Source organism: Callithrix jacchus, chromosome 15 (assembly GCF_049354715.1).
Source record: "Callithrix jacchus isolate 240 chromosome 15, calJac240_pri, whole genome shotgun sequence".
NCBI lineage: Eukaryota > Metazoa > Chordata > Mammalia > Primates > Cebidae > Callithrix > Callithrix jacchus.
This window is the reverse complement of record NC_133516.1, coordinates 13,228,519-13,239,854: the sequence shown is the minus strand read 5'-3', so window position 1 is coordinate 13,239,854 and position 11,336 is coordinate 13,228,519. Positions and strand designations below refer to the sequence as shown.

The 11,336-nt window shown below is 53.9% G+C and overlaps 2 protein-coding genes across 3 annotated transcripts; one reads left to right on the top strand and one right to left on the bottom strand.

Annotated features, from left to right (window-relative positions):
- The first annotated feature begins 237 nt into the window (after positions 1-237).
- Positions 238-2,588, top strand: CAMK2N2 (calcium/calmodulin dependent protein kinase II inhibitor 2). The gene is made up of 2 exons (XM_035275268.3): positions 238-671; positions 1,561-2,588. The coding sequence occupies exons 1-2, from the start codon at positions 503-505 to the stop codon at positions 1,629-1,631; spliced, it is 240 nt and encodes a 79-aa protein (XP_035131159.1). The 5' UTR covers positions 238-502; the 3' UTR covers positions 1,632-2,588.
- Positions 2,589-3,049: 461 nt separating this feature from the next.
- EEF1AKMT4 (EEF1A lysine methyltransferase 4) lies at positions 3,050-11,245 on the bottom strand. 2 transcript variants are annotated; one of them, XM_035275260.3, is made up of 3 exons: positions 11,012-11,245; positions 4,022-4,305; positions 3,050-3,510 (listed from the first exon to the last, which is right to left on the bottom strand). In XM_035275260.3, exons 1-3 carry the CDS (start codon positions 11,205-11,207, stop codon positions 3,223-3,225), a joined length of 768 nt encoding a protein of 255 aa, XP_035131151.1. In that variant the 5' UTR covers positions 11,208-11,245; the 3' UTR covers positions 3,050-3,222. The 2 variants fall into 2 exon arrangements, with proteins under 2 accessions (XP_035131151.1, XP_078206497.1); XM_078350371.1 differs by lacking the exon at positions 11,012-11,245 and adding an exon at positions 7,939-8,187.
- Between the last annotated feature and the right edge of the window lie 91 nt (positions 11,246-11,336).

Below are 11,336 nucleotides of genomic sequence, written 5' to 3'. Positions count from 1 at the left end.
TCCGGTACCGCCTCTCCCCACGAGGTCCCGGCGGGGTTGGCTGGTACCATTCCCCAAGACCCACGTGCTGGCCATTCCCCGCCACAGTGCGGGAACCTCCCGCTACTGCTCCCTCGGCTCCTGGGGTAACCGGGCGCGCTCCTGCCCCCGGCCCCGCCTCTTTCCCCTGGCCAGTGCCCGCCCCGCCTCCACCGGGCCCCGCCCGCCGTGCTCTGCCGCAGTCGGGCGCTCATCGTCATTCCGCTCTCGCCGCCGCCGCCGCCGCCCCCGCCCCCCGCCCCCGCCCCCGCCCGGTCCCCGCCACCGCCGCCGCCGCCTGCCCAGCGGCCCGGGAGGCGGAGGCGCGGGGGAGGAGGCCCCGCTTGGCTCCTCAGCCCCGGATGCTGCATGACTTCATCCTTCCGCCGGCTCCCCTGCTGAGCTAGGGCCGGTCCGGCAGCCAGCCCGCCGCCCGCGCCCCGCCGCAGTCCCGCTCCCGCCCCGCGCCCACCCCGCGCCCGCCATGTCCGAGATCTTGCCCTACAGCGAAGACAAGATGGGCCGCTTCGGCGCAGACCCCGAGGGCTCCGACCTCTCCTTCAGCTGCCGCCTGCAGGACACCAACTCCTTCTTCGCGGGCAATCAGGCCAAGCGACCCCCTAAGCTGGGCCAGATCGGCCGAGCCAAGCGAGGTACGCGGCCCTGGCCTGGAGTCGCCGCCTGACCCAGAAACCCTCCGCCGGGCGCCCCCCGGCTGCCGCTCCCCGCCGAGTGCCCGCAGCTCTTGCCGCAGACCAGAGCACCAGCCGCTCTCCGGCCCGGGCTAGAGGGGGGCGTCCCCGCTGCTGCAGTGTGTCCCCCTGTTCCCTTCTCCCGGGAACACGGTGTCCCGGATTCGATGCTCGCCACCTCTGGAAGCAGAGCCCTGGCACCTGGGCGAGGGGGAGGGGCCGGTCGGGGCATTCGGGGCTGCTCGGAAGTGGGAACGCGGGGTAACGGGCTGATTCTTTGGGATCAGATACTGAGTCGGTGGACGCTACGGAGAACCTTCGGGTCGAGGGGCGTCTAACTGGAGAGGGCAGGATGTCGGGGGCCAGCTTGTCTTGGTTGTTTGCATGGGGAGGGGGCTCTGTTGGTGCTAGGGTCGGAGGAGGGGTGCCAGCGGCGAGAGGGCTCGGGTTGAGGAGGAGCTGGACTAGCTGCATACTCGGTGTGAACCCCACTTGAGGAGGGGGTTCTGCTTAAGTGCGGGTTGAAGAGGGGGTTCCATGAGGTTTCTGATCAGCTCAGAGGGAGGAAGGCTCAGGTGGCAGGAGGGCTTTCACCAGGAGGGGGAATAGCTGGAGCCTTTGGATGAGGGGCATTTCGCCATCGGGAGGGAAGGGGTCGGGTCCGTGGGACAGAGGCTTGGCGGCGGGCTGGGTCTCCAGGAGAGTTCTGACGGGGAGGACACCGCGGCACAGGGTTCCGAGGGGCGTCGCTGGGCCACGGGCAGTAGCTGCGCGGGACGCTAGGACGCAGGGCTCATTCTCGCCGCCGCCCCCCGAGGCCGCGCGGCTGACGCGCTTTCTCCCTGCGCAGTGGTGATCGAGGATGACCGGATAGACGACGTGCTGAAGGGGATGGGGGAGAAGCCGCCGTCCGGAGTGTAGACGCGCCGGCTCGGGCGGCGGGCTCCGGGCCCAGCCTCGCAGCGGCCAGGAGCGCGGGCCGGCTATGCGGCTGCCGGCGCCCCCAGCCCCGGCCCAGGCGCCCGCGGGCGGGGGCTGCAGGGCCGCGCCGCCGCCGCCGCCGCCGCCGCCGCCGCCTGGCACTCTGGAGCTGTCCGCTTCAGCACCACGGTGGCCGCGGTAGAGGCGGCGCGGACCAGCCCGGAACCCGCCGCCGCGCTCATGCACTTTAAAACCTCGGGCCGCAGCCCCACCCCGCACACCGGAACGGACACGGAGACCCGCGGCCCCCAGCTCCCGGCCCGCCCCCTCCCGCACGGCTCCCCTGCCCCACCCCCCTCAGGCCAGTCTGGTCTGCAGACCGGGCGGCCGCCCGTGTCGGACCTTGCGCGGCCAGGGATGTTTGGCTGCGTACTTGCATGAGCTTTCCACCCACCTGAGCCCAGTCCTCCGGGCCGTTCCTCACTCCCACCCCTGTCTGGCGTGACCCTAGCCTCAGCCTCTTTCTAAGGGACTTCCTCAGCACATTTGTATTTTTATATCCGACTCTTTGTTTACTGGCTCTGCTCATGGTTCCCGCCCTCCCCTCAGTCTCGGCCACGCTCTTCTGCGCCTGGCAGATAGGATGGGTGTTGAGGCTGGGGTGAAACAAGCCCCCAACACGGTTACCAACCACATGGCCAGTCTGCCCAGGCCTGACCCCAGGAGGCTCTCTGGCAGACCCCTTCTCCCCAAGGTATCATCACCTTCCAAGGGCCCAGATACGATTTTACCTTGGACCCCTGTGTCTTGCCCCTGTGAACCCAAATGGGGACTGCTCTGCACCTTTGGATGACATCTGTGGCCCCAAAGATGTTCTCAACCCAGGGGTGCCCTTTGTAAATGTTTCTTCATCCTCACTGTACCAGGAGTGTGTGAATAAACACAGACCTCCCTGTGTGTGTGTGTGTGTGTGTGTGTGGCCACTGCTTAGGTCTCAGGAGCCAGGCCAAAATGGGAGATACTTGGGAATCTCAGATGCATGTTGCTGGTGAGGGATGGCTGCCAAGTAAGACAGGCAGGCCAGCTTGGCCTGGGAACATCATTATGATGTGGCCTCCTTGGGTGCAGATATAACCCAGGCGGGACTGGTCACCAGTATTGGGGATGGAGCTGGGGTCAGAAGCATAAAGCAATCTAGGTTCAAAGGCTGCAGTCTCCTGTGGACAAACCCAGGCTAGATGGGCATCAGCAACAGACCCCAGGATCTCCAGGCTGGCTGGTATGCAGAGGGGTTAGGCTGAGCTTTGCCCAGGGGATGCATCACTGGTGGTTTGGTGTGGTGGGAGAGGAGGTTGGGGAACCCAGGAAAGATTTGAGGAACCCAAGAAAGAAGCAGGAAACATGGGATCTTGGATCTAGTTGGAGCTGGGCTGTATTGGTTCATGTGGGTTCATTCCTACCCTCTATCTTAGGCGTGAGGCCCCTGGGATGTAAGCACCTTGGACCCAACCCCAAGTCCTGAGTCAGGAATTCCAACTACCTGAGGAGCCCAGGGCGCAATGGCACGAGAGTGGAGAACTATGCTCCGGCCTCATAGCTGAATGGCACTAAGGAAGTCCTCATGATCTGAATCCTGAAGGAAGCAGGGTGAGGTGGGAGGTCTGGGGGGCGAGAGGATTTGGGCCCCCAGGGCCAGCTGGGCCACACTGAGCTCCCCGCCCTTGTGCATGAGGTAGAGATGGAAGTGGAAACCACTGCCGTAGGTAGCATGCCTGAGGGACCAGCCGTAACAGGCTTGGGCATAGTGTCTGGTCCGAAAGTGGGGGGCAGCAGAGGTCATTGAGATGAACCGGCCTCCAGGGACCAGCACGCGGCTCACCTGCAAGGCAGACAGAGAAGCCATCAGTAAGAAGTGGATCTTCAGGTTCTCAAAGGTCAGTACTGCTCCAGATGCCCTCCCAGCCCCACATCTGTAGCTCAGGCTTTCCATGGCAGAGTGAGCCACTTTCTCTGCCCCGGGCCATTCCTTGGGATTAGGGTTATATTCTATTCAGAGAGAGGGTACAGGAGTGATAACAGGTGCTGGGAGCGCCACTTTCCTATAACTGCTCACCTTTGCAATCTCTGTCACCTGTCTGGAACTTGGCTGCTACCTCATCCCTATGGCAACCCAGTAGCCACACATCAGCCTTTGTGAGTGGTTATTCCAGCTCCCTCTATAATCTTGATCCAGCTTAACCCTTCCCTTCCTTCAGAAAGCCACACTCCTGAAGGGGACCCACTACTTGCTCCAAAACATGCTTCTAGCTTCTGATTTCTTTTAGTGCCCTGAAACCTCGACCCCGCAGCCCCACCTCTTGATCTACCTTCCTCTCTTGTTGCTCCCTCACCTCACTCAACACCTGGTCCACAGTGCAGACACCTTCAGAGGACACGGTCCAGGGATCGCATTCCCCAGCCAGCAGGGCATCCAGCGTGCCCTTCTCAAGCACCACGTCAAAAGAAGCACTGGGGAAATCCAGCTGCCTCGCGTCCATGGTCTTCCAGCGCAGCTGAGGCACATGGGCATAGCGAGCCTGCATAGCAGCCACCACTACTGATGAGTAGTCCACACTGGTCACATTAGGAAAGCCTCCAAGGAACAGCTCGTGGCTCAGGGCACTGTTCCCGCAACCTGGGTGGGAGGGGATAGGTGGCAAAAGAGCTACGTTAGCTTTGGTTCTCACCTCCCCCGAATATCCATCCACTCTTGGCCCCATTTCTTCTCAGTCCAAACCCTGCAGTACTGAGAGGAGGTGTCGGAGTGCAGAAAAAAGCACAAGCCTTGGAGTCGCACAGGCCTGGGTGCAAACCCTGGCTCTGTCACTTGCAGCTGTGTGGGCTGGGACAAGTTGTTTAAGTACTAGACACTTGGATTTTTTTTTTTTTTTTTTTTTGAGACGGAGTCCCACTCGTTCACCCAGGCTGGAGTGCAGTGGCGCAATCTCAGCTCACTGCAACCTCCACCTCCCGAGTTCAAGCGATTCTCCTGCCTCAGCCTTCTGAGGAGCTGGGATCACAGGTGCCTGCCACCACAGCCAGCTAAAACTCGGATTTCCTATTCAGAAAAATGAAGATAACAATACCTAGGCATATACAGGATTGAGGCATTAAACTGAAGAACTAAGAGCTGGAGAGTGGCTGAAGGAGCTCTAAAGTTAGGACTTCAAAGATCCAGATTCTGATATTCAGAGTGACACAGCCATGGCAAATCATTCAACGCTTTGAGCCTCAGTTTTCTCAGATTCAAAATGGGAATGACACTGGTATCATTAGGACCATAATATTATTAGCAGTATAATAATAACATAAATTAGTATTATCCGAATCCCCATCCTCTTAGAGAACCTTAGAAGCTATCAACCCTGGAAAGGCTTCATGTTAGGGGTTATTTGCCTACTTTGTTTTCCAAGGTAGAATTAACAGGTAAAGGGGAAACTAGGCAAGGACACACAGTGGAGCCGATTAATTCCTTGCAATTCTTTTCTTTTCTTTTTCTTTCTTTCTTTTTTTTCTTTTGAGACTGAGTTTCACTCTTGTTGCCCAGGCTAAAATGCAGTGGTGCCATCTCAGTTCACTGCAACCTCCACCTCCCGGGTTCAAGCAATTCTCTGCCTCAGTGTCCCGAGTAGCTAGGATTACAGCCACCTGCCACCATGCCCAGCTAATTTTTGTATTTTTAGTAGAGATGGGGTTTCACCATGTCGGTCAGGCTGGTCTTGACCTCTGGTGATCACCTGCCTCAGCTTCCCAAAGTGCTAGAACTGTAGGCATGAGCCACCGCACCCGCCACAATTCTTAACGTATGTATTGAGCACTACATATTAGGTTTTCCTGATGAATAAAAGTCCCTGCCCTCAAGGAACTCATGCTCCAGTAGGAAGAACAAAGGTGTAATCAGACAGTTGTCACAAAACATGAGTGTTTCAACAGGGACAGGCTGTAAGAGCCCCCAGGAGGCCTGGACCTCACCTCAGGTGAGTCAGCCAAGAGTTTCTGGGGAGCTGACAACTGAGCAAAATCTTAAAAAAGAGTCTTGACAACTTCCCAACACTTGGGTAGGAAGTGCCTGGGAAGCAGTCCCAAAGTGGGCAGGGTCAGGATGGGGAAGGGATAGAGGTGAGAGGGGCAGATGCGGATCTACAGTCCAATGGGCATGACTTCCTTAGAGGATCCAGTGGCCTCTTCCAGGCCCTCCTACAGCCAGTCCCAGCCTGAGAATGGGGCTGGGTGACAGCTCTTGACAGCCCTACATGGGATGGGGATCTTCAGCCCTTGGGATTAGGTCTCCTTTAATCCTCATTTGCCTCCCTAAGAGGATCACAGGATCAGCAGTTGGGATAGCCCTAATCTATCAGGATTTAGCACCTGGACAGTGTGCCCAGAGGCAGCTGGCTGCTCCCCAGCTGCCCCTTCCCAGCTGCCCCTTCCCATGTTCCTCTCCAAGCCCTAGGGCTCAAGGACTGCTAGCTTGCCTAGGACAACCCAACACATGCTTCCCAAAGTTGAAGCCACAAAAAGCCCTGGCAGACACAGCATATGGGATGGGGGTAAGGGCTGGCAGACACAGCATACGGGATGGGGGTAAGGGCTGGCAGACAGAGCATACGGGATGGGGGTAAGGGCTGGCAGATACAGCATATGGGATGGGGGTAAGGGTGGCTGAACAGCAGACCCTGACTCAGTTCCAGGTGGAAATCCCACTGGGCTCACTGATCCACAATCCCTTCATTACCCCCACACCTGACCTCATATACCTGTAGAGTTCTGCCCAACTGTGGACAAATCCAGATTTCCTTCCTTTGTTCCCCTTAGTACAGGATGATATCTTCCAAAAGAACTTTACCAAAGATGAAGGGGAAACAAAAGCTGGACTCTGGGGCGGTTATGCTTACAAGCAGTGACTTCTGATTCTACTGACTCAGAGAGTTGGAGCCAGAAACTAAGAAGGGGCTTGGGAAAGCCACTGCCTTCCAAAGTGGGGCCTGAGGGAAGTAGAGCCTTGGAGAAATGATCCATATCCTAGAATCCATCACATGATGATGTAGAGCTGTGTGGATCTGAACTCACCACCAAGAGACTGAAATATGAGTCAGAATGCCAACTTACTAATTTATAACAAGAAATATAGCCATCATGGGACTGGAATTGAATTCTCTGGTCAGGAAATCTAAATTGAAAGTCAAATTAATTCCAAATTATTTTTTTATTATGATCAAAAGATTCCAAAGGATTGCTTAAGCACAGGAGTTCCAGAGACTGCAGTGGGCCAGGATCACACCACTGTACTACACCTAGGGGACAGAGCAATACCCTGTCTCTAAAAAAGAAGGTTCCTACAGAGCATGAAGTCAAGCAAGCATAGAGAATCAGAGAAGTACAATAACAGCAAAGTGGGGCCAGTCAGCCACAGGCATTCATTTGCTTTGAGGATATTTTAGCCATAGGGACCAGATGCACAAGTCCTCTAAGAGGGTACTCTGTTCTCAGAACAGTCCTGGATAAACTGCCTCTTTGAGTCCCATTTTCAGTAAAAATAATGATAGCTAAAAATTGAACACCAGGTACTATGTTAAGCATTTATAAGAATTATTTTGGTTGACTTTCACAGGAGGGCCATATAAAGAATACTATTGGCCAGGCGTGGTGGCTCACGCCTGTAAACCCAGCACTTTGGGAAGCTGAGGTGGGAGGATCACTTGAGGTCAGAAGTTTAACACTAGCCTGGCCAACATGGTGAAACCCTGTCTCTGCTAAAAATACAAAAATTAGCCAGGTGTTGTGGTGGACGCCTGTGATCCAGCTATTTACTTGGGAGGCTGAGGCAGGAGAATCCGCTTGCACCCAGGAGGTGGAGGTTGCAGTGAGCCAAGATCACACTACTGCACTCCAGCCTGGGCAGCAGAGCAAGACTCTGTCTCAAAACAAAACAAAACCAAAAAGATACCATTATTACCATTCCCATTTTCTTGATGGGAAAATTGAGGAAAGTGGATAAGAAACTTTCTCAAGGTCACATGGTCAGTGGAAGAGCCAGCATTTGTACCCAGGCCTCTATCACTCCAGAGCCAGGGCTCTTCAACCATGGTGTTCAACTGCCTCCCAGTTTCCAAGAGGCCTACTCGCCTTCAGTGATGACATTCCATCGTTAGCTATATCAATATGACCTACATGATTCACAGGGTAAGCATTTTGGCAGTTTTAAGTTCTAGCTGCCCCCTACACCCATCTGTGTGGTGACACAAAGCACCCTTACTTCACCACTTACTTGCTGCATGACAGAGGTGGACATTGTTGCTGTTCTGACCAGATGCTCTGGGAGTCTTTTTTTTTTTTTTGAGACAGAGTCTCGCTCTGTCACCCAGGCTGGAGTACAGTGGCATGATCTCAGTTCACTGCAAACTCTGCCTCCTGGGTTCAAGTGATTCTCCTGCCTCAGCCTCTCCAGTAGCTGGGATTACAGACGTGCGTGCGCCACCACGCCCAGCTAATTTTTGTGCTTTTAGTAGAGACAGGGATACCATGTTGGCCAGGCCGGTCTTGAACTCTGGACCTCTGGTGATCCACCGCCTTGGTCTCCCAAAGTGCTGAGATTATAGGCGTGAACCACCGCGCCCGTCTTCATTCACTTTTACATTGTCTGTAGCTGCTTCTCCACTACAATGACAGAACCGAGTCACTGTAAAAGAAATCGTGTCGCCTGCAAAGCCTAAAATATTTACTTGTTTGGGGATTTTCAAAAAAAGTTTACACACTCCTAACCTGGAGTAAGTCTCTTAATATTTTAATATTTTTGACTTGGCTTAAGGGGTTGTCACGGGGATTAAGTAAGTTAGAAAGAACCCAGCACATTCTCTGGCTCTTATCAGGCATTCATCTTAAGTTTGTTGAGGTGGAATGCAACATAGATTATTCCCCAAGTTGGGAGTCCTGTTCTTACATCTTGGGAATTCTGCCTAGAAATTCCTCTTTTGATTTTTAGACTTTTTGCCCATTTTATCCAGAAAAGGATAGTTCTCACTCAAGCAATTTTTTTTTTTAAAGCATCAGTTTGGTGAAAAACCAGTCAAGCAGATTTTAAGGCAGTGTTACTCTGCCAATCACCAGCGTCAGAATCTGCTGTGAAGCCTGTTGAACATACAGATTGCTGAAACCTACATTAGACCATCCCTGAAATTAGAATCTCACAGTGCGGTCTAGCTCTTCAGGTAATTTTGATACACACTAAAGCTTGAAAAAAAATGTAGATCTATGATAAATCAATAAATAAATGCAATGGTTTTAAAAATCACAGATTCAAGAAAGTGTTTACTTGTGGGGAGAAGAGATTTTGGGAGGACCACACAGAGAACCTTGAACATAATTTTCATTTTGCCAGGCATTGTTCTAGGTATCCTTTATGCTCATTTAATCATCTTAAAGCCCAATTAATATATATGCTTATGTTTTTAAGGTTGAGAAAATGGGAGCACAGAAATTCAGGTATTTTGTCCAGGATTACACAGCCAGCATAAGCTGAGCCAAGATTCCAACATAATTAGCTACCTCCAAAGTTTAAGGTAGTTTTTGTCTAGTTTTTTGCCTTTGTTTTGAGACAGGGTCTCTGTCGCCCAGGCTGGAGCCCAGTGGAGCCATCAAGGCTCACTGCAGCCTGGACCTCCTGGGCTCAAATGATCCTCCTGCCTCAGCCTCTCAAGTAGTTGGGACTATAGGCACAGGCCACGATGCCTAGCTAATTTTTTTTTTTTTTGAGACGGAGTTTCGCTCTTGTTACCCAGGCTGGAGTGCAATGGCGCGATCTCAGCTCACCGCAACCTCCGCCTCCTGGGTTCAGGCAATTCTCCTGCCTCAGCCTCCTGAGTAGCTGGGATTACAGGCACGCGCCACCATGCCTAGCTAATTTTTTGTATCTTTAGTGGAGACGGGGTTTCACCATGTTGACCAGGATGATCTCGATCTCTCGTGATCCACCCGCCTCGGCCTCCCAAAGTGCTGGGATTACAGGCTTGAGCCACCGCGCCCGGCCGCCTAGCTAATTTTTATTTTTATTTTGAGACAGGGTCTCTGTCGCTTAGGCTGGAGTGCAGTGGTGCAATCTTGGCTCACCGCAACCTCCACCTCCCAGGCTCAAGTGATTCTCCTGCCTCAGCCTCCCGAGTAGTTGGAATTACAGGTGCGTGCCACCACATCCAGCTGATTTTTGTATTTTGTATTTTTAGTAGAGATGGAGTTTCACCAAGCTGAATACCTGCCTTGGTATTCCAAAGTGTTGGGACTACAAGCATGAGCCACCGTGCCAGCCTAAATTTGCAGAGATGGGATTTCACTATGTTGCCCAGGCTAGTCTTGAGATCCTGCGCTCAAGTAATCCTTCCACCTTGGCCTCCCAAAGTGCTAAGATTACGGCTGTGAACCATAAGCCCAGCCCAGAGTCCAAGTTCTTAACCACTAAATTATACTTTCTTTCTATCCCTAGTAATGTTCTATTTTTCAAACTGAGTGGAAGAGACACACACATTAGATTTGTTATTTATACCTTACATATATATTACATATATTTTTTATATTTATTCAAAACTTCACCTAAACATACAAAGGCTTTTACAAAGAGCAAAGCAAAAACGACTACTGGAAGAAAAGCTGTTGCTCATTCAAACTTCACTAGCGCCTCCAAGGTTGACAGTAGGAGAGAACCCCAAGAGGAAAGCGGAACTTCCCGGAGCCCTAACTTTCCTCCAGCATGTCTTCCCTTTGGAGAAATCGCATCTCCCTGGGCAGCAATCTCCCCTCCACCCTTAGAGGGTGCTGTTCTCACTCTCACTTCACAGGAGGCAAAGGACCAAGTTTCAGATAGCGCTGAGAGTCTGACGATAACTCTCTCTAGGTGACTCCCAATGCCCGGGGGCAAAAAGGAAAGCACTGGGCATCTTTCTCGAGGTGCCTGCACGTGTCGCCTCCGACATGACCTCGCAGTCGCATTTCTAGAACTGAATCTAAAGCTCAGAACAGGTTCATGACGTGTCCTAAGTTACACAAGTCAGCGCTGGGACTCAACTAGGACCTCAGAGCAAACCGGTCCCAAGGCTGCCTGCCTCCCGAGGGTCTGGACAGGATTTTGGATACCCCTCACGCTCAAACCCTGAGGGACCGGGACCGACAACCTCTCACTCCTGTTTGCCTTGACTAAATACAGCCGGGACTCTGAAGGAGCTAGATCTCGTGTCCCGACTCGGGCGTCCTCTAAGAGGGGTAGACAGGTGGGAGTAAAGCGGACCCGGCCAGGCCCACGCGGCGCAGGTCCTGCCAGCTCCACCTGGCGGGGCAGCGCCGGGATTACCCACCTAGCACAAGGATACGGTCTTCGGGCCGCAGCTCCGGCTCTAGGAGGGCACGGAAGGAGGAGAAGTCCCCGAACCAATCGTAGGGGGCAGAATCGGCCGCGCCTTGGTAGCGTTGATCCCAGTACTGGACCTCGCGGTACCCGCAGTTCCGCTCGGGTAGCTTGGGCTGCGCCCTACCTGCCTCCGGAGAGGCCATGCTCTCAGCCGCGGGGCCGCCAGAGCCGCCGGTACTTCAGCCAATCCAGAAGGCAGGATGCAGAAGGCGGGGCCGTGGTGTCTCCGCCCACCACCTGCAGTTGCTCAACACAAACACGTGGAACTTCCG